This window comes from Coffea arabica, chromosome 8c (assembly GCF_036785885.1).
Source record: "Coffea arabica cultivar ET-39 chromosome 8c, Coffea Arabica ET-39 HiFi, whole genome shotgun sequence".
In the NCBI taxonomy this organism is placed as follows: domain Eukaryota; kingdom Viridiplantae; phylum Streptophyta; class Magnoliopsida; order Gentianales; family Rubiaceae; genus Coffea; species Coffea arabica.
In genome coordinates, this window is record NC_092325.1 from 45,387,450 (window position 1) to 45,410,018 (window position 22,569).

Below are 22,569 nucleotides of genomic sequence, written 5' to 3' on the forward strand. Positions count from 1 at the left end.
AATTCGATTGTCATTCAAACGTTTTAGACAAAGCAACATCTCAAACGGTTATATGCGACTGAAAAGGAAAATTATTGGTTACTAAGGGATATTCCGGTAATTACACTAACACACAAGCATATACGAGTTGTAGAAAATGCAAAAACAGTTGCACACTAATTACACATTCCATCAATACCCAGATGGTTCATCAATGACAACTTAAATGTATTAAAATAGGGTCATTTCAGTAAACATACCTAAATGCATGCTTTCTTAACTTATACCTAAAGCTTTTAAACTAATACATAATATTTCACATTCCCAAAAAACCCCCACCTATGCAGTTGAAATTCAACCTATTCTTTGACCAAAACTCAACTTACATACTCCCTCCGTTCCACTTTAATAGTCCTGTTTCTTTTTTCACACAGTTTAAGAAAAAATAGTTAACTTTGTTGGAAAAGTAAATTTAGATTGCTATTTTCCTAAAATACGCTCACATTAAATATGATACAATTTTTTGGGAACTTGAATTGATGGTAAAAAAAGAATCAACTCTCATTAAATGAGGTAGGTTTATAGTAATAACTACTTATATTGAATAAGGGTATTTTAGAAAAATTAAAATACAACCACATTCTTCAATTGGAAAGTGGACTATAATTTGGGACAAATGAAAAAGGAACACAGGACTATCAAAGTGGGACGGAGGGAGTAATATAAGGAAGTTACATAAACTTTTTTTTCGAAGGATAATTAATGCTGTAGTGCAATCAATACTTCTGTTATGCAAGTAAATAGGTTTTGTTAAGTACGTACACATTTTTTTTCTTAATTATTATTCACGGTAACAAGAATGACCAGATAGAATGTCGAAGTTCATTGAAGTAATCCAAGACTCGAAGTAAAGGGGTTGGAAATATAGTAGATCTTGTAGTTTGAATCGGCAAAGATTCTTAGCCGAGTTCTATACGATTCCTGACAAACATTTCCGGATAACTGGATCTTTGAAACAGAATGAAAAAAAATCGAGCTAACGAAAATTATTTGGTGAGCCAAATTAATATGTTATGGCATGATAACCGGTTTTGCTAGCTTTAGACCAAACAATTCGAAACAGAACCTAAGGGCTAGAGTGTTAAGAGAGAAAAGAAAAGCAAGAGAAAGTTTTATGTTATGAAAGAACAGAAAAGAACTGAAGAGGTCTCAAGTTGTTGGAGAGTTGAAGAAAAAGTCTGCAATGAAGCTTTACTTTCATTTGCCCTCCGTTCCTCTCAATATTTGGAGAGAAAAACCTTTTAACCATTAGCCCTTCTATTTCTCTGCCTCTACTTCCCTTTCCCTCCACTTAAAAAGACCCATTCTTTCTCATCCTTTTCTCTTGTGCCGTCCAAACCCTTCCATCCAAACTAAATGTAAGTGGCAAAAAAAGTGAGTAAAATGATGACACAAAAAAAACCAATTCTAGGTTCGAACCTCTAGAAACCTTAAACTCAATTTCTATCATCATCCGTAAAGCTGAAGGTAGGGAAAACACAGTTATGTATGTTGGCTCCTTTTATCGTGGTCTCTACGTGCCACCTTTTCGTAGCTGCTTAATTTGCAAGTATGACTTCATAACATTTTTGTTCCGAAATTTGAGAGGTAATTGATTGTGTCGTAAATGTGTTGAAAAGCAAAACTTGTTCTACAAAAACACGAGCACCTTTCGAAGCCAATTTGGAATGAGTTAAAAGCAAGCGTTAGACAAAATAAGCTAGAGAGCGTTGAAATAGACAAGTATACTTTTTTTACTTAGAATTGATTGGTCATGAACAAATTAGGAGAGACCCCGCTGACGCTCACTTTTCCAGTTAGGGAAATAAGTGTTGCTCCTGCAAAATTATCGCAATATCATCAACTAATTGGATAATGGCCAATGGGTTTTTTTTTTTTTTGGTTACGTACTAATGCATACACAGTCTTATTTATTGCAAGCGTCAATGTATTAGAATTTATAACATTAAAGTTATACTCTAAAATTTGTGACAGAAGATTCATTGCCTCGAAACGAGACTGAAAAAGGAGAAAAATGCAACCATTGCCTTCTCGAGCAACCTTTTTCAACGTTTTATCATCGAGATGTCCTAATCCTTGAGGAATATTTTAAAAAAGGTATCAATTGGAACAAGGTCGGTTTGACTAATTTTGTTAACTCTGATGACTTCATACCAGTCTTCAAATTTTGAGCTCTTTTTCTACGCTAATCTGAATTATTTGAGATGTTCAATGATTGAAAAACCGTTGCCACCTCCAGAGATGTCGGGTTTATAATAGCGCAAAATATTTAAGAGCCATCTCCACTCGGTTGCCAGTCTTAATCCAAGGTCGAATTTGTAAACCCCTGTGCTAAGGGAATTGACTTGTTCTAAGCCCGTGGCCGCCGGCCATGCCTCACCACCGACTTGGATGTTGAAGTGTCTGACGAACGAGTCTACTTCTCAGTCCATGCATAATCCATTACCAGCCGTATAATATATTTCCTCTCTAAGCTCCGGAAAGCAGAAAAGCAAGACGCACAAATGGGAAAGCCCCCGCTGTAGAGTGGTTAGGGAATTTTTATTTCTTTATTTTAATTGATTTCTTGTTTTTGGTGGAGGGCCAAACATGTCTTTGTTTGACCATGGGTTTGTTTAATACTAGTAGACACTAAGTGTAAATTTTTTGAGGTTTGATTGCAATTTTTGCTACGTTTTCCGTGGACATATTTTCCAATCATCTTTTAATCTCATATATATCAAATCGTTACAATGACTTTTCTACAAAAAGTCCAGAAAGATGCAATCCAAACAAAGGCTAAATTTAGGTGCAAGAGAGACAATAATGATGATGTTAGTACACACAACATTATAGATTGAAAGTGTGTTCAACCAGTGTCTTTGTCTCTAGCACAAAATCAGAGCATCCATGAAATATTAACGTGAATATATAAGTGCGATGGTAGATTGAGTCAGAAGAAGGAAATTTGTTCAAATACAAATTCATGGCACTAATTTGGTTTGGACAGTCAAGGCAAAATTACCCAACTTGTTATATGTTATCATTCTCATGACTATATATACATCTCTCTATATATACATATACATATACATATATATATACTAGGGAGGGATAGCCCGCGCGACGCGCGACAATTTGGTGTTTGTGATTCAAGATAATTAATAATTATTGTTTAATATTTTGTAGTATAGGAATTGAAGTATGATGATTTTATCATGTGATTTTAATAGAAAAATCATAAGTTACATAGTGAGTCAATAAAAATAATGTGCAATGAGATATCCTTATTGTTATACTATATAAGAATCCGTTGTGATTAAATGTTATGTTTGACTTTCAATTGCAAAGATAAGGGTAGTTGGAAAATGTAAAAATGTTTGAAGTACAATTAAAAAGTATCCAAAGGTCTTTTCTAAAATTTATCCAAAATGATAAAACATTTTAAAGTATCAATTGGACCTTTCATCTCTCGAATCTATATATGTTCGTGAAAGATCCCTAAAGCAATGCTTTTGATTTCTCCCTCGATTTAAGTTCAACCTGAATTATCAAGTCTAGTTTATCCATCAATCACTTTGCGTCCAATCTAATCTAAAATAATTTTATTTTTGACTAACTATTTATATAATTTGGTGGGCATAATACGACTGAATCACATGTTTCTTACAGAGATAATAATGCCCAAAAATGATAGATAGATAAGAAACTTAATGGTCATTTTCAAAGTTTTGTAGAAACTATTCAGATTTGGTGTTTTTTGTTAAGGACATTTCTTTATAATCTCATAAATAAGTTCAAATATGCATAATTGTTAAAGATGTGAATTGAAACTATCTTGATTATAAAAAATTGGTGCAAATAATATTTTCTAAATTTGAAATTGTAGAAAATGGTAACAAAAATCAGAAGAAATTCCTCATATGAATTCGAATTGCAAACTATAGGTAGAAACTGCTTAATGATATTTTTCAATGTTTACTTGTATAAGTATCCAATATAGCATCTCTATTTAATTGACTCGTTTGAACTATGGATAATAGTTGCTTCAATCAAATCAAGAAACATTATTTATCATTGTACAACATACAATTATAAGTAAATGAATTAATACAATGCAATCAAAATAGTGCTGTAGCTAAAGCATTTAAACTCATCAAGTTCCACTACAAATTCTTTTAGATAGCATAAAAAGCAAATTTTTTGTATTTGAAACTATATAAACAGGAGAATACAAGAATGAGATCATAACATGGAAAGCAAATAAAATGCAAATGACATCTTAGTACTATGTAGCATGATTAATTTTCTTTTTTAGTTTCAATGAAGTACAGAATTCTAAGTTAATAAATTTTACAATCATAAAATTCCCAATTAAAATAAACACAAGCTGAATTCCAAATCAAATTACATGAAAAAATAACTACTTGAACCATAACTACTGAAATGTAGTCAACAGATCTCTGGAGTCAAGAACAATAGAAGAAAGTTCATGAGAAATAAGGTTATTTGACTTCAATAAAGAGATAATACCTTGGCCGAGAAGGAGAAGATGATAAACTTACTTTTCTGATTATTTTAGAAAGTGACAACATTATCTCAAATTGTACTTTGACCAGAGACAGAATCTCTGGGATCTACTAAGGAAAATAATACAATTAGTCAGTCTTTGGAATTAGAAGTATCAAAAAACAAACTATATGGAGTTCTTGAATAAACCAATCATAAAAAAAAAAAACTACAATGGAAGAAGACAAGTCCAAAGAACTCACCTCAATTTAAAGGAAAAGTTACGCATTCCATCAAATATTTAATAACCATAACAAAACCAAAGGGGTGAAACCGAAAAAGAAGAAAGGGTATCGGCTAAATATGGGGCATATATATGATAATGATTGTTCAGATAATAATTAAGTTAATTAATTGTAATTAAAATCCAATTATGTAAACATCCAATTAATTCCTTAACGGATGAGAAAGGTTTCAGAAAATTGGAAGGTTTGGATGTTAGTATAATAAATGATTAAATGGGCTTTTATGTAATTCTATCAAAACACAAGTTTAATTTAGTTGTACTTGATACTCAATTTGGCACCAAACATTGTAACATACCAAACATGCCCCTAACCTTAAATGTCTGAAAGGTTATATAAGTAATTATAGTAAAATTAAAGTTATAATGACTCGTACTCAATGTTCCAATTACACTTTAAACACTTTCACATTCCCAAAATAGCCCCACCCTTGCGGTTGAAATCTAAAAACCTTCATTGTTCTAAACTCGTTCTTATATAGTATAAGATATATATTCGCAACATGTCATGACTAGTTAGTACAATGCAATTCACTGGAGACTACGTTACTCAATCAATTGTTTGAATATGAGTTTATTTGGATAATTTATTTGAGATAATTACTGTAGTACTTTTTGTAATGTGATGTATGTGAGATAAAAAGGTGATTGGAAAGATAAAAAGTGATTGAGATTTGTGAAGTCATTTCAATCCAAATGTTTTCCATGATCCACTAGAGTAGATAAAAGGTGGTATTTTCCTGTATCACTTCACAAATTAATCTTTCGTTCGATCATTTATCCTACTTTCTTGAACTTGAGTGGCTTGTTCTGTACTCTCTAACCAAGTTGGTTAAACAAAAAAATGACCCCCAAAAAAGAAGTGGACAGCCATCAGTGGATTCGGCCCCCAAATGCTTTCTGCTAAAATCCACTAATAAGCTATGCAATTTAGCCCATTCTTCGAGCGATACTACCGGGCTCTTCAGTTTAGAAAGAAGATGTTAACCCAAGATGATAGGGACCAAGTAACTTGCTAGGCTTTCTTCCAGATAATAAGCCCAAACCCAACAAAACTCTTCTTCATGACCTTCGAGGGTTGCTTTTGTCATTTCACTTACCAGAAAAACAGTAAAGCAACTGTTGACCGCAGCGCTCCAAATTGATATTCCTTTGCTCTCCTGATAGTCCACCACCCGATGACCTTCTTTCGCCAGCTCCCACTTCCCTCGCCGGCGGCCGCCCTCTGCCCCCAGTCCCTCCTGGAATATTGACTTCTTCCACCCTAGCGGATGCAAAATTTAAGTTCTTAGATACAATAGTATTTGTGCTACTTTATAAGCTTTGGATGTTGACTGCTGAAGACTTGGTGACTACTGGGACGTGAGGGACGAGGGAGGCACCGGAGAACGACTTCTGAGGTTGCTATTCCTTTAAACTTTAATTTCGAACTTTTTTGATCCGATTTTCGTTCTTTGGTTTATTCGGACCCTGCAAAGATTTCATCAATCTTTAGGAAATTGACAAAGAGAAAAAAGGAAGAAAAAAGGGCGAAAAAAATCCCATATTTCTATCATAATTATGTAAAAAAGGATTTTTTTTTTTGTTTTTTTAGTTTAGATTAAAGCAAGTGCTTGAGAACTAAAAGATGGGATTAAGTTGTAGGCTTCTGGGGACAGTATTTCTGGCCTTACTCATTATCAACTCTTCTGAGGCTTCTGATTTAGAGGTAAATAAAGATTCAATTTTTATGTTAACTTTTTAATGTTTTACGCGCATTGTTATCGATTTGGGATTTTGTTTTTAGGTCCTGGGAGATTTAAAAACTGGTAAAAATGTGAAAGGTTCGGATATATCAAACAAGAATGATGGTGGGAAGGAGAAAGTGGTGAACCCAGAAAAGAAAGGACAAGATCAAGTTGGTACTGGGTTGAAAGAGGGTGCTGATAACAAAACCACTGACGATGTAAAAGGTAAACAAGTTGGGTCGAAAGGAGGTGGCATTGAACAGAAGAAAACGGATGCTTCTGGTTCTGAGCCGAAGAAAACGGATGGTTCAGGTTCGGAGCAGAAGAAAACGGATGGTACTAGTTCTGAGCAGAAGAAAACAGATGTTGCGGGTTCTGAGCAGAAGAAAACGGTTGATACAAGTTCTAAGCAGGAGAAGCCAAATGATAATGTCACTAAGGACGTTGACAAGAAAGACAAGGCACGAGGGGATTCGGGTTCCCAGTCTAAAGATATCTCCGCGACACAAGGGAGGAAGGAAGGGGGTGAAGCCTGTGATTCATCATCAAATAGCTGCACGATTGAGGAGAAGTCAGTCATTGCTTGTCTGAGAGTTCCAGGAAGTGGTAAGTGTTTTTGCATGTTTAAGGCAATGGTCTAATGTGAATTTTTTTCAGGGTACCTTGCTAGTTAGGCTTCAATTGATGCCTATATGGTTTAATCTGCTTGCTTAATGCGTTCACGACATGAGGCTCTTATCTTCTGTACAAGTATGATGGAGATGTTAATCTGAAGGAAAGTTTCAAAGTCCTAGTGTTTTAAAAAATGACCTCAACTTGGGCCTGCACATTGAAAAGAGTTTGTTATATTGGGTGTGACATTTGCAGTGCTTTGGCGCTTTTGGCTACCGTTTTAGTAACTTTGTCATGTTTTTATTGACGACATATAGAACATTGTACTTCTTAACAATTTCGAGATGGACGGTGTCAAAGATGGCAGATAAGTTGAACATCTTAAATAGGAATCTCGAGTATCATAATGGATGATAATCAAAATTTGCACTGCATTTGGTTCTTAAATACTACTGGTGGCTCATTTGTAATGCTTGTCGTGACTTGAGTGCTTCTTCTTTTTGCTAGATTGCACATGTGGATAGGTTATTATTTTTCAATTTGGACGTTTTACAAGTTAATTGATTTGTGTCAAAAATTGGTGTATGTATATCATCTTTGCTATGATCACCACAAAAGCAGCCCAAAAAGGACAGGTTCTTTGCTAATGCTTTTGAGTTTGACTTGATTATATGTTGATAATTTATCAATGTACTAAGACAATTCAATCTTTGTTTTGTACCTCCTAGAGTCTGAAAAACTTTCACTTCTGATTCAAAACAAGGGGAATGTACCGGTCAGTGTAACACTTTTTGCACCTGATTTTGTCAAGCTGGAGAAAAAGCAAGTACAAGTTCAAGCTAACAACAATGAGAAGGTATGTAGAAGTAATCATCACTTTTCAAAAGCTCTGTACATTAAGAATAAACTGTGACAAATTTCCTTTGACTTAGTCCCATATTCTTTTTATCCCTTCAGATAAGAAAATGAAAAAACAATAATAAGAATTGCAGGCTATTTGCAGATTATAGATTGACACGTGTAATCAGGTGCTTGATCAGCTGCGTTAGTTATTTCTTATATTAGAAGTACTTAGGGATGCAACCTACTTGTATATGAGATGCATAATACCTTTCACTTTTCATTCATAACTTTAGCAATCTCATTGGAAGGAATCTTTTAGATAGAAAGGAAAGATTCAAGACCTTAAATGTCCCCTAATTTAGTCACAGAAAAGACTTGGCAAATTAATCTATGCTGCACCAGAAATTTAAAAGTAAAATAGAGACTTATGTGCTTTTCTAAACTATAATAGCTTTGGTCTAGTCATGGCATATTCCTTTAATTGGCTGTGAACTTGTTTGGGAGGAAGAACTAGTGAAGGATGGTATTTTTCAATGTGTAGCTGGAATCACAGCTGAAACTTAGGACATTTGTCATTTACAAATTTGACTGGCTTATAAAAGACTTGATGTAGCACAGTGAAATGTTAAAGAAAATAATTATGGTGGTTTGTTTCAGGTCTAGTCATTGGCTATTCATGTCTACTCCTTACGTAAGAAGTCTGCATGTTATTAATTTTGTCGGATTCTCTGAAAGAAGTTGCATTTTACATGCTTTTATCAATTTTTGCGGAGTTCCATTGTATTTTAAGAGTACTGCCGTTAAACTGTCTACTGAGGTCAGTCTTAATTGTACGTATCAGCATCTTACATGTTATCCAGCTGAAAATACTTTAATTTGATGGTCATGGAGAAGCAAATCAACGCCTGCTGTATGCACTTTTATCCTCGTGAACATCTGATTGTATATTGCTTATTTGCTAAGCACTTTGTAAATTCGATTTTACATTTTTTTTTTCTCTCTTCCAATAGCTAGACTAAATTTGTATGCTTGCTGCTTACTGTCAAAAGAAATGAGGACTCCTAGTCGTTTATTGATAGATGTCATTGTTATGACTGTCTTAATATAGTTAACTTGGTATTTCAGCTTAACTCATTGTTACATATTTTGCATCGATTGGATAATGTCTTGCCTTCTCCAGTTGTTCTGAATAGAAGTGCCTTATATCTCTGAATCTGATGATTTTGGGTGACTCAGGTCAAGGTTTCAATAGGAAATGGAGAAAGTACAACTGGTATCATCCTAAACGCAGGCAATGGCAATTGCAATATTGATATCAAGGAGATGAGTGTACAGAGATCCAAGGAAGAGACTGCTGTCTCTGCCCAGTTGACATATATTAACCTGCTTAAAAGCACACCCTCGGCATGGTTCATATCTTTTGCTGCAATCCTAGTGATAGCATCAGTTTGCATTGGTATTGGGTTCCGGCGGAAATATGGTGCAAGAAATAGCCCTAGTTATGAAAAACTCGAGATGGAGCTTCCGGTTTCAGGTGCCAGCAAAGTAATACCAGATTCAAATGATGGATGGGATGACAGTTGGGGTGACAGTTGGGATGACGAGGAGGCACCGAAAACACCGTCTGTGCCAGTTACTCCGAGCATCTCTTCCAATGGCATTGCCTCAAGACGTATTAACAAGGAAGCTTGGAAGGATTAGTAGCTGTTAAAGTGAATATACTGTTTTTTTTCCCCATCTTTCTTTTTCACAACGGGGAGTATGGTTTTCATTTGCCAAAATGTTCTGCCAAAACATGTTCCCTGACAAAACAGAAAAACAATCTTGTCTTTGAATTTTGGGAGGGGAGTTACTCTTTACTCTTACAAAGATGGACAGATTGCAGGATGCCACACGTAAAGTATAGCTTTTTCAGTTTTTTGTATAATGACAAAACTCTAGCTTCAACTATATACTATTGTGAAGGTCAATGGCATGAACAACGTATTAGCAATTTGTATCATTTGATATCCCTCTTGTTTGTTCCATATAACTAATTGTCCAGTTTGGATTGCTATTTTTTCGAGTTTTTATAGAAAAGTGTACTATAGTAATTTGATATATGTGAATTAAAAAAAATAATCAAAAAAATGTGTTCATAGAAAATATAAAAATATTTTGAAGAAAAATGGCAATACAAACAAGGTTTGCTTTGTGCACCACTTAGACGCATCACTTAGTAAGTAGTAGGGTTACATGTTCAAATTATTAAGGAGTAAGTTTGGAATCATTATTGATTTTTTTCCGCAGGAAAAAAAAAACCATGGATTGCCCAAGAGGATTTTTTTGCAACAACAACAACAACAACAAAAGATTGCCGTACCGTCCGTTCTTTCAGGACCCATTAGATGACAAACTTCACTGGACAAGTTTGATTCGAGCGTTAACAAATGGCCCAAGTCTGATGTCAAGGTGAACTTTTAAGCAATGGGCCATTTCATCTGTGAATGAAAGCCATCAAATAGCTCATAAAAATCGTGTGTGGGTTGGGGCAGTATCAGAAGAAAATTTTGGTCGGTCCATTTGTTGCACATCAAATTGTACATCGGTGCAACTGTAAGTTGATTGGCATCTTTTTTGTTGCTTACATACAAATGAAGGGTGCCAAAAGATCCAGCAGCATACTATTATGCCTGTTGGGTATGTTCAACCGTCAAGTCTTCTTCTTTCTCCCTTTCTTTATAAAGTTTGAATCTTTTATTGACCAAAAAAAAAAAAAAAAAGAGTATAGTTCCCGCCTCTCAATGTTGGTTGGATCATGGATCGTAGTCAGGGTCTATATATGTTCAGCACTTGGATTGAGGTCGATGCATCTGTTTCTTTTGTGGGCTCTCTTGTTGTATTGGGCCATGTTTGTTAGGCCGCAAATAATCTAAATAATAAAAGGAATGGCCGTGTGACACCAGAGCTCGAAACAAGCACACTACTTAAAGCAACAGTTTGGAAAAGATAAAGGCCAAGTCAGACCTGATAACAAGGACGGCATGCATGCTTAGATAAGCCCGGCAAGCATTTGATTGATCACGTGATCACAAGACGCAGTTCTTAAGACAACCAACTCGTAGACGTTAGATTTTGACTGAGTAACAGAGGAAATATTCACACAAGAGCGTACCGCTGGAACACCGCCCATTCGCAACAAGGGAAGAAAGGTTATCTCCCACATCCCAAGTGACGGGCACCACCACATGGATAGTTTAGGGAATTGTTAGCACACGGGCACGGGCATGGTGATTGGTGAGTTGCAACCTCCATTTGAGGGCACAAAAAAAGGAAAAATGCATTTACATCTCAGCACTCTCTTATGAACATTCACATACATATATGGATGGATTCATACATATTATTGTAGCATGTTCGTCCATTTGTTTTCTAGCTATTTGTGTTGTAATACTCCCTCCGTCCCACTTTGATAGTCCTGTATTCCTTTTTCATCTGTCCCAAATTGTAGTCCACTTTTCAATTGAAGAATGCAGTTGTATTTTAATTTTTCTAAAATACTCTTATTCAATGTAAGTAGTTGTTACTATAAACCTACCCCATTTAACGAGAGTTGATTCTTTTTTTACCATCAATTCAAGTTCCCATAAAATTGTACCATATTTAATGTGAGGGTATTTAAGAAAATAGCAATCTAAATTTACTTTTCCAACAAAGTTAACTATTTTTTCTTAAACTATGTGAAAAAAGAAACAGGACTATTAAAGTGAGACGGAGGGAGTAATATTTTGTGCTACCACAGGTGTCAACAAACTGGTGTGCATTAAGATTGAAAGAACGAAGCTCTCTGAAATCCAAAGTGAAGAGGTGATTTCTGTCTCGCTGGAGGGAGTCACCCGAGCTGAAATAGTGCCTTTATCTTGGGTGGACCACGGAGACGAAGTAACCTGCTTAAGTCAAACAAGGGAAGGGCTGGATCCCCCGGAGTATCTCCGAAGCCTAAGTTAGTTCGGAAGTAAGGGGGAATAAAGGAATAAGTGTAGTGAGTATTGTTTACCAGAAATTGGTCATCCCCCTTCTTAGTAGAGATGTTCAGTATTTATAGGGGCCGGATGGGAGAGAAGAACTGCCATCACAGGTCCCTAGAGATCTGATACGGTCAGTGCATCCGGCGGACTTGACTGGTCTCTATGACAAGATATGATGGGACGTTTGTCATGTTCAGGCGGCGTGTCAGGGCAGCTTTCTGTCAGGAGTCAGAGGTGCCAGGGGTCACACCCAACCCTTACGCTGACGTCGGATGTCTAGGAGCCACCTCAGCTAGGATGCTAATCGAGGTGATGGGATGTCGACCCCACGGGTGACAGCCGAGGTGGCAGCCCGGGGTAGGCCTTTGGGCTACCCGGGCTGAAATGGCCAACCTCACTAAGCCCCCCAAGCTTCGAGAAGGACAAGGTCATTATAATCCGAGGTCGTACCTTCCCGAAGTTGACGAGCGTGTGGAACACGAAACATTGCAGGGACACGTCGATATTGTGTGGATGGGACTGAGAAAGGGGTGAGAAGATGGTTGTCAGCTTTAACGTCGGATCCGAAAATCAAGTGTCAGGTGAACAGTATCGTCATTAATGAGGGGAGAGAAAAAGAGCCGCAGGGAATCCCAAGGATCGCGCCTCTCCAGCTTCCCCCTGTCGCCTATAAATAGGGGGTTCTTTTTACCGTTCCACGCTTCACCTAAAATCAGAAATCACTCCAGAGCTTCATCACTTCGTCTTTTCACTTCGGCAATCATTTCTAAATCTTCTTCAGCAATCTCTTCACTTCACAGTCCCTAAGTAAGTTCACTTCTTTTCCTTTTATTACAATGGCTAGAACAGCTCGTACACACAAAGAGACAGTAAGGCCAGATTTCACCGAAGCAGAGAGACCTGACCCCTCCGAGGAAAGGACTGGGTCTGATGGCAGAGGTGCAGAAGCTGGGAGGCCCGGCCCGTCCGAGATAAGAACTGCAGCCGACACCGGGGAAGGAGGAGCTGAGGCGTCCCACCGAGCTGAGGCTATGGAAGAGGAGGCCGAGGAGATAGAAGTGGACCCTGAGGTCCTGTACAATGATGACCTCGGGAATGAGGTCCCCAAGGACGAAGGTGTGCAGGAGCCTTCCACCCCCCCAAACGTGGCTACGATGAACTACGGCCAAATGCCAGCCTTCAGCAGTACTATGTCGCAAGCCTCCGTATCCGGGGTCATCCGTAAATATCCCTGGAGGAAGGACTACGGCATTTACATACCCCAACCGGACCAATCCGCCGCGCTGCCACCGAAGGGAAGGGTAGCTATATACGTGGAACAGTTGGAGGCCGGGCTCAGAGTGCCCACTACAAGGTTCCTTAGGGACTGCTTGAGGTACTAGGGGGTGAGGATCACTCAACTCACCCCGAACGCTATCCGCGTTCTAGTCGGCTTCCAACTGCTCTGCCGACATCAGAAGATCGAGCCCACCGTCAACCTCTTCCGCCGTTGCTATTCACTTAAGAATAGCGGAAGTGAAAAGGGTTGGTTTTACTTCGGGAACAAGGTTCCGAAGTTGGTGTACGATACTCCGAGCTCGATAAAGGAGTGGAAGAAGAACTTCATATTCGTCCCGGCTGAGGACTTCCCTAGGGGATTCTGGTGGAGGCCTCCAACTTCGGTCAAAGAGATTTCCCCAGGCAAACTGGAAGAACGCAACTTCCAAAAACTGACGGGGTCGGGCCTCAAGATTAACTGTTGGAACTTCCCTGAGAATGTGCTTGTGGAAGGAGGGTTCAGTCGAGCCTTGATCAGCCCGGATCACCCCATTCTATTATTTTCTAGGCTCAAGATACCTTGTACTTTTCCCTTGCCCTCCTTTATTTATTCTTTTTGAATTCTAACTGACTCTGTTTCCCTCTTTGCAGTGACAAAACTTTCCGACCTGATTACTTCGGGGGAGGTTGAGGTGGCGAAGAGGCCATCAAAGAAGCGCAAGGACGCTGCCGAGACCTCTTCCAGGGCGGCCAAGAAGACTACTGCAGCGGCAGGCACTCGCGAACCCGCCGTGGTGATCATAGGCGAGGGCTCGCACACCTCGGGCACGCCTGGCAGATCCAAGACTTCATCCATCCCGGTGGGGATTCCTTCCCAGGGAGTCACGGTGGTCTCTCCACCTCGGGGGCGAGGTCGAGGTACGACCATACTCCAGGGTAACCCCATCTCGGGGTCATCATTATTCAACCTTCACAACGTGCCCTCCATCGCAGCCGGGGAAAACAAAAGGCACTCCGGGGTATAATTTTGCCCCGAGTGGGAGGTTAACGTTAATGATCGCTGCAAGAATCTCCAGGTCGCGCACGAGCTCCTGGTGAACTCAGTCTTACCCCGGGACAATACTTACACAAGGAAGCTCAACCCAGCCGAGCTGATGCAGGGCGCCGCGGTTTCCTGGGCCTCTGCCACGGCGTTCTTTGCTGAGATGTATCAGCGCTTCGGGGACTTCGTAGAAACTTATGAGTCACCCGCCGAGCTCCAGAAGAAGATCGCCGACCTGGAGAAGGAACTGCAGGCCACCAAGGTAGAACGAGACAAGGCCGAAGCGGCAAAGAAGAAGGCCGAGGTCGCCAACAACTCCCTCATAACTGCCCTTGACGAGGAGAGAGAGAGGAGAGCCCAAGAAGCACAATCGTCCAAGGAGGCCATCGACACAGCCGGGGCTACGGCCGTGGAGGCGTTCCGCAAGTCAGAGTCCTTCACCCGTGACCTCGGCGAGCTCACCCGGCCGAGCTTCATGCTTGGCTATACATCGGCCATCACCGAGGCAGCACCCTTCCTCTCCTCTGAACAGTTGGAGTCCCTTCAGAGCACCTCGCACTACAATGAGGATGGTAAGGAACTGTGTGACCGCATAGCTGAGGGTATTCAGGCTGGGAAGGACCTAGCCGAAGTCCGGGTTGAATTCAACAAATGACTCCTAGAGTTTGAGCTGGATGAGAATAGTGCTGAAGGGAGTCAAACCGGTAAAGAAGCTGAAGGAGGTCAGGCCGGCGAATGAGCTACAGCACAGCAAGACGCCGAGGTGGGGGGTGAAACTGTAGGACAGAGTGCCGGGATGGGGAGTGCTTAAAGGCATTCAATTTTGTAATAGGTGGGCCGAAGTCACGAATGACTTCGTCCATCCACTTTTGTAACCATGAGTCGGGGTCGTATATGACCCCAGCTTATTGCTTTTTCATACCTCAATGGAATTGGCTTTTCTTTCATACTTTTGCTTTTTTGCTAATTGAGTTCGGTTTCTTTTCTTCTTTTGGCTACTGTTTTGTCCCCTTATTTTTCACTTAAGATAGAATAAGAATAAGTGAGAAATAACTTCAAGAAGTGGGATATAAATACACGTACCCCTCAAGGGTAATACAACTTAAGGTTCTTATCATGCCAAGTTCGGGGCACCGGCGAACCATCTCGGTAAGCTAACTTACAATATCCATTTTGGCTGGACTCAACAACACGGTAGGGTCCCTCCCACTTGGGATTAAGTTTTCCCTGGGGTTCGGCTCGGCTGACCGAGTTCTTCTGGAGTACCAAGTCTCCTGGACTGAACCTGAGGTGTTTGACCCGAGCATTGTAGTAGCCAGTTAGGATATTTTTATAGATAGCAACCTTGGCTGCGGCCATATCACGCTTCTTTTCGACAAGGTCGAGATCAACTCTCCGTTCCTCCTCGTTGACTTCGGCAGCGTACGTGGCCATTCGCGGGTTGGGAGTGATGAACTCGGCTGGAACGACTGCCTCGGAGTCATAGGTTAGTGAAAACGGGGTTTCTTGGATCGCTGACCTCGGCGTGGTTCGGTAGGATCACAGCACACTGGGAAGCTCTTCCATCCATGACGATCCAGCCCGGTGGAGCCTGGTTTTGAGGCCATGGAGGAGAGTTCGGTTGAAGTTTTCGACTTGTCCATTTGCCTGAGGGTGTCCCACCGAGGTGAAGTGTTGTTTAATTCCTAGATTTTCACACCAGGCCTTGAAAGGATTGTCGGTAAATTGCCGACCGTTATCCGAGATGACCACCCGGGGTAGGCCGAAGCGACAAACCACGTTCTTCCAGAAGAATTTTTGAATCGCCGAACCAGTGATATTCTTCAAGGGCTCGGTTTCGACCCATTTGGTGAAGTAGTCCACTGCTACCACTACATAGCCATAATTGCCCGGAGCTCTGGAGAATGGGCCGATTATGTCAGTCCCCCATTGCTCGAATGGCCATGACGAGGTGATAGGGATCATTAGATTAGTCGGTTGTCGGTGCTCAGGGGCATGGTGCTGACAAGAAGGGCAACAAAGAACCATGACCTGGGCATCCACCCTCATAGTGGGCCAGAAGTACCCGAGTAGTAAAGCTTTTTTCACCAGCATCCTGAAACCGACGTGGGCACCACAGAGTCCCTCATGAATGTCTTGGAGAATTTTATCGCCTTCCTCGGGGGTGATGCACCGCAGCCAAGGGCCGAGATAGGACCTCTTGTACAAGAGGCCTTGTCGAAGAGTGTACCGAGCTGCTTTACGTTGAATCTTGCGTGACTCGGCTCGGTCTTCGAGGAGCTCACCCCGGCTAAGGAATCGGACTAACGGTCCCATCCAGGTGTCCCAGGGTAAATGGGGTACACCTCTTCTCCTTCATACCCCGACTCGGCTAAGACTTCTACAAGGACCGTCTTGTTCAGATTAGAAAAAGAGGAGGAAGCGAGCCGGGAGAGAGCATCAGCTCTCCTGTTCTGTGACCGCGGTATCCTTTGAATCTCAAAAGATTCGAAGTGTGTCACTAGCTGGAGGACCTTGGAGAGGTATCGATGCATCACCTCTTCCCTGGCCTCGTATTCGCCCAGTATCTGGCACACGACGAGTTGAGAGTGGCTATAGACTCTGATGTACGCGGCTCCGAGCTTACGAGCCAGCTGCAGGCCGGCGATGACCGCCTCGTATTTAGCTTCATTGTTGGAGGCAGTGAAGTCAAACCTCAAGGCATACGAACAGATCTCTCCTTGGGGATCTTCGAGGAGCAGGCCGGCTCCACTTCCCTCACTATTGGACGAGCCATCCACATGTAAGATCCAGCGCTGAGGCTCGACGGTGGATGGAGTGACAGCCTAGGTAGGTTCGGCGGAGGATGGGGTGGGCATACTCATCTCGTCAAAAGTGAGCTCGGCGAGGAAGTCCGCGAGGGCCTGAGCTTTGATCGCCTTGCGCGGCTCATAAGATAAGTCGTATTCTCCTAGCTCAATTGCCCACTTGGTAAGGCGCCCCGAGAACTCTGGTCGTGACAAGACTTGCCGGAGTGATTGGTCTGTCCTTAAGCAGACGTGGTGAGCCAAGAAGTAGGGTTTGAATCTTCGAGTTGCATGAATCAAGGCCAGCACGAGCTTCTCCGCTTGAGTGTATCTGGTCTCCGGACCTCAGAGAACTCGGCTGACATAATAGACAGGCGTTTGGACACCTTCCTCCCTAATTAGCACGGCACTTACTGTTTCAGCTGCGGCGGACAGGTACTAGAATAACTTGTCCCCGGAACGAGGTGAAGTGAGTGTTGGGAGGTGGTTGAGGTATTCCTTTAGTTGCTCGAACGCCTGCTGACACTCTTCAGTCCAGGAGAAGTTGTTGGCCTTTTTGAGAACTTTGAAAAATGGCAGTGCCTTAGAGGCTGATTGCGATAGGAACCGGTTCAGGGCGGCCAATCGCCCTATAAGCCTTTGGACATCGCGGACGCAACGAGGTGGAGACATTTCCTGAATTGCTTTCACCTTGTCTGGATTTGCTTCAATACCTCGCCTAGAGACGAGGTAGCCCAAAAACTTCTCCGAGGTGACCCCCAGGACACACTTCTTGGGGTTTAACATCATTCGCGTCTTTCGAAAGACCTCCAGGACCTCTTTCAGGTCGGCAAGAAATGTGGAGGTGGTTCGACTTTTGAGAAGGATATCATCCACGTAGGCCTCGACAGTTCGGCCGATCTGAGATTTGAAAGCTTGGTTGACCAAGCCTTGATACGTGGCTCCGGCGTTCTTCAGTCCGAAAGGCATGGTGGTGTAACAGTATGTGCCTTGATCGGTATAAAAGGCGGTTTTCTCTTGATCCTCCGGACTCATTCCGATCTGGTGATACCCCTTAAAGGCATCAAAAAAGTAGAGGACCTCATAGCCCATTGCTGAGTCCACCAAGGTGTCAACCTTGGGCAATGGGTAGCAGTCCTTGGGACAAGCTTTGTTGAGGTCGGTGAAATCGACGCACATTCTCCAAGCCCCGTGTCCTTCTTTACCATAACCGGGTTGGACAACCAGGTCGGGTACTGGACCTCCCGAATGATTTTTGCCGGGAGGAGCTTGTCCACCTCTTCGCCAACAGCTCGGCTACGTTCAGCGCCGAGGTGCCTTCTTTTCTGCTTAACCTGGCGAACTTGGGGGTCGACATTCAGCTCGTGTATCATGAGATGATGTGGAACCCCTTGAACCTCCACTGAGGCCCAAGCAAAGACATTCCGGTATTCTCTGAGGAGGTCCATCATACCTCTCTTGACAAGGCTGGGTAATCGGGTACCCACACGAACTGTCTGATCAGGCTTCGTGGGGTCCAGAGGGAATTCTTCCACCTCATCCCCCGTCTCCAGCCTCGGTACCTTCTCAGTTCGTTGAGCATCAATGCTATCTATTGAGAGGATATTTGACCTCTTCTCAGTCCTCACTCCGGAGGTTGATGGGGAGGCTACTTGTAGGGTGGCGAGGTAGCATTCTCGGGCAGTGCAGACGTCGCTGCTGACCTCGGCCACCCCCGCAGGGGTAGGGAACTTGAAGCTCAAGTGGTAGGTGGAATAAACTGCCCGTAGGGCATTGAGCGTGGGTCGACCCAGAAGTAAGTTGTACGGGGAGTCAGCCTTCACTACCACGAAGTTGACTGGGATGGTTCGACAACGAGGGTGATGTCCCACAGTCACCGTCAAGGTCACCATCCCCTCGGGATGCACAACATGTCCCCCGAATCCCACAAGAGGAGTCCGCACTGGGGTCATTTGTTCCCGAGTCAACTTAAGATTTTCAAATGTGCGGAGGTACATGACGTCCACCGAGCTTCCTGGGTCAATGTAAACTTTTTTTACAATGTAATTGTTGGTGAGGACCTCAATCACCAAAGCCTCATGACTACTTGAGGCAGCAGGAACTAGATCAGTAGGGCCATATGAAATGACCTCGGATAGGCGAGAGCTTGAATCAGCTTGATCCGGGTTGGCTTGCCTGTAGGTTCTCTTTCGAGAGTTTTGACTATCTCCTCCCGTCGGACCTCCAGCGATCGTGTTGATGACTCCGGCGATGTTTGGACCATACCCTAACCCTGGGCCTGAAGATCCGTCTGGGGGAGGCCTTTTTGACTCCCTAGGACCTTCAGGGGGTCGGCAGCTACTTCTCGACGTCCGCCGCTCGTCTCGGCGATGGTCACCTCGTCCGTTGCGACGGTTGTCTCGGCGTTGGTCACTTCGGCGGATGAACTGCTTTAAATGCCCTTGCCGGATGAGGTTCTCGATCTTCCTTTTTAGATCGTTACAATCCTCAGTCTCATGGCCAATGTCCCGGTGATACAAGTAATAGAGGTTCGAGTTCCTCTTATCCCGGCTACCGTACATCTTGGGAGGTGCCTTCCCGAGGTTGTTTTGTTCCATCACGGATAGCACTTGAGATCGGGAGGTGTTCAAAGGGATTAAGTCGGACTCAGGGATTGGGGCTTTCCCCTTGGAAATCCTATCGAACACGCTGCGGCGGTCCCGGCCAGGACTTTGAAAGCCACATCCTGTTTTTACTTCAGTTCGGCCTTGCTTCTTCCCTTTTCTGGCGTCAGCCCTCGGGCGAGCAGCTTGAACCTCTTTTTTCATGCAGTTGAGGTCTTCGGCTTGTATGCCCTTCTCAACTTTTGACCACAGCTCGTAGAGGGTGCGGGGAAATTTTTTATGGATTCCCGTGTTGAATACCCCCGACACGAGCCCATGGGTGAAAGCAGCGATAGTAACCTGCTCATTGGGGTCAGGTATTTGTACACTTTCCTCGTTAAACCTCTGGACGTACGATCGAAGTGACTCTCCCGGATTCTGTTGCATACTCAACAGGTAAGCCGAGGTCCTAGTTGTAGGTTGAGATGAGATAAAACGGTGAAGAAATCTCTCCACTAATTCCCCCAGGGTCGAAATACTCCTAGGTTCCAAACTTGTGAACCATTTTCGAGCTGTGCCCTGGAGGAATACGGGGAAAGCCCGGCAGATGACGGGGTCAGGGATGCAGTATAGATGGAAGGCTGAGATGAAGGCGTGGATGTGGTCATCGGGATCACCTCGGCCATCATAAGACGGTATCGACGGAAGTTTGAAATTTGGAGGAAGTCTTTCCTCGTTGATATCGTCAGTGAAGGGTGGGACTCTCATATAATCCACCCCAGGCCTTCCCATGGGCCGAGGCTCTTCCTCGGATCGTTGCCCCAAGAGCCCTCGAGAAAAGGCCTTGGTAATAGAAGCCACCCTAGAGGTGGCCTTAGAGAATGTCCGTTTCGAGGCACTTCGGCTCAGGCGCCTTCCATCTGACTCCTCTTCGGATGAGTCCACAGGAGATCCATCTGACTTCCTTTTAGAGAATTCGGCCTTTTGCTTGCCTTGCCTCTTGAGGTATCTCCCCAGCTTTTCAAAGATGGTGGGGTTCTCATTTACAAACTCATCCATACGGGTTATGGCTTCTTCGTTTGCGGGCTGAGTCCTTGGGGACTCCTGCCCTTCAGAAATATCGTCCTGCTGGGCTGCGTTGCTCTGCTCAGCCCCAATAGCAAGAGCTTTTCTGCTCCTAGAACGCGTAGGCTTCATATCCTAATGTCTTCGTATTCCCAAAGACGGCGCCAATTGAAGAGGTGATTTCTGTCTCGCTGGAGGGAGTCACCCGAGCTGAAATAGTGCCTTTATCTTGGGTGGACCACGGAGACGAAGTAACCTGCTTAAGTCAAACAAGGGGAGGGCTGGATCCCCCGGAGTATCTCCGAAGCCTAAGTTAGTTCGGAAGTAAGGGAGAATAAAGGAATAAGTGTAGTGAGTATTGTTTACCAGAAATTGGTCATCCCCCTTCTTAGTAGAGATGTTCAGTATTTATAGGGGCCGGATGGGAGAGAAGAACTGCCATCACAGGTCCCTAGATATCTGATACGGTCAGTGCATCCGGCGGACTTGACTGGTCTCTATGACAAGACATGATGGGACGTTTGTCATGTTCAGGCGGCGTGTCAGGGCAGCTTTCTGTCAGGAGTCAGAGATGCCAGGGGTCACATCCAACCCTTACGCTGACGTCGGATGTCCAGGAGCCGCCTCAGCTAGGATGCTAATCGAGGTGATGAGGTGATGGGATGTCGACCCCATGGGTGACAGCCGAGGTGGCAGCCCGGGGTAGGCCTTTGGGCTACCCGGGCTGAAATGGCCAACCTCACAAAGATTCCCCTTTAATTTAAAGACATAATGCAAAATTTGGAGGCTTGCTAGAATCAAATTTGTCATCCAAAGTTTCCTCCTCGATCTTTTGATAAGCAGCAATTGCAATCAATTACAATTTGATTTTGGACAACTTCACGTGCATGGTAGCTGCAAAATGGAGAGAAAGTAGTAGGAGAGTTCATCATTCTTTTCTTTTTGGCAGAACTGAATTCGCGATCAATGATGAATTTCAGCTCAATTTGGATGGAGTTGCTTTTGTTAAAATTTCTGTTTCTGGTACAGAAAACTTCTACCATGCGCTTCAACCATTTTTTCATTTCGCATGTATGTTTACCCCAAAAAAGAGCTAGAACAATATATTTTTCTTTATATATATATATATATATTAAAAAAAACACAATTTTAAAAGAACCATCCAAACCGATTGATTTACTATGATCAACCTCCATCTTCCCACCTACCAGAAATTGACATACTCGAACGCAGAGTTCCTTCTTCTACACATACTATAAGATTGAGAAAATATAAACACTCGAAGTTTGTGCAAATTAAGCATAATGGAAATAAAAAGGAAAGAGAGAAGCAATATTCTCTTCTTTTTTTTTAATCATTTGGCATGCATAGGAAACCCGCTGTAGTCGTGTTGCTTCTCTGATAACTCCAGCAAAACTCAGACAAAACCAAAGACGAAGGAAATGCTTCCCTCTCAAAGACTCAAAACTAAATAAGTTTATCATTTGGCAACCATGGGTTATCTAGTGATGAAGAGTCATTAATGAGCGTTTATACAAGTTTGAGACTCAGAATTTGGATATTCTTTTTTGATAAACAAAATAATTTCATTGCCTTAAATCCCATACTAAGGGCACATTCAACCCCAAACATATTTAATAAACCATTGAATACAAACGATCTTTATTAAAAAATAGATATGTAGTGCCATAAAACTTCGTATATCTTTCAACATCAGATGAATCACTCTAACCGCAATCTATGCACATATTTGTGTCTTAGTGAAGAATTGCAGCCATTCTCGAGATGGCACTAATTTTCGTTCTAGTACTACTAGG

General features: G+C 42.5%; 2 protein-coding genes across 3 annotated transcripts; one reads left to right on the top strand and one right to left on the bottom strand.

Moving 5' to 3' along the window:
• Positions 1–5,927: 5,927 nt before the first annotated feature.
• On the top strand, positions 5,928–10,015 carry LOC113706266 (uncharacterized). Of its 2 annotated transcripts, none has more exons than XM_072063143.1 (5): positions 5,928–6,231; positions 6,426–6,539; positions 6,618–7,164; positions 7,899–8,026; positions 9,250–10,015. In XM_072063143.1, exons 2-5 carry the CDS (start codon positions 6,459–6,461, stop codon positions 9,712–9,714), a joined length of 1,221 nt encoding a protein of 406 aa, XP_071919244.1. In that variant the 5' UTR covers positions 5,928–6,231; positions 6,426–6,458; the 3' UTR covers positions 9,715–10,015. The 2 variants fall into 2 exon arrangements, with proteins under 2 accessions (XP_071919244.1, XP_071919245.1); XM_072063144.1 differs by having other exon boundaries at positions 6,431–6,539.
• An 8,121-nt stretch (positions 10,016–18,136) lies between these two features.
• Positions 18,137–20,884, bottom strand: LOC140013599 (uncharacterized). Its single transcript, XM_072062949.1, has one exon. The coding sequence runs from the start codon at positions 20,882–20,884 to the stop codon at positions 18,137–18,139; it is 2,748 nt and encodes a 915-aa protein (XP_071919050.1).
• Positions 20,885–22,569: the final 1,685 nt, after the last annotated feature.

What these genes read in the sequence shown, in the direction of transcription:
- LOC113706266 (XM_072063143.1), top strand. Translation starts at nt 6,459, where the DNA reads ATGGGATTAAGTTGTAGGCTTCTGGGGACAGTATTTCTGGCCTTACTC. An exon ending in TCTGAGAGTTCCAGGAAGTG is followed by an intron (nt 7,165 to 7,898) that starts GTAAGTGTTTTT and finishes TGTACCTCCTAG; the next exon opens with AGTCTGAAAAACTTTCACTT. An exon ending in AAGCTAACAACAATGAGAAG is followed by an intron (nt 8,027 to 9,249) that starts GTATGTAGAAGT and finishes TGGGTGACTCAG; the next exon opens with GTCAAGGTTTCAATAGGAAA.
- LOC140013599 (XM_072062949.1), bottom strand. Translation starts at nt 20,884, where the DNA reads ATGAAGCCTACGCGTTCTAGGAGCAGAAAAGCTCTTGCTATTGGGGCT.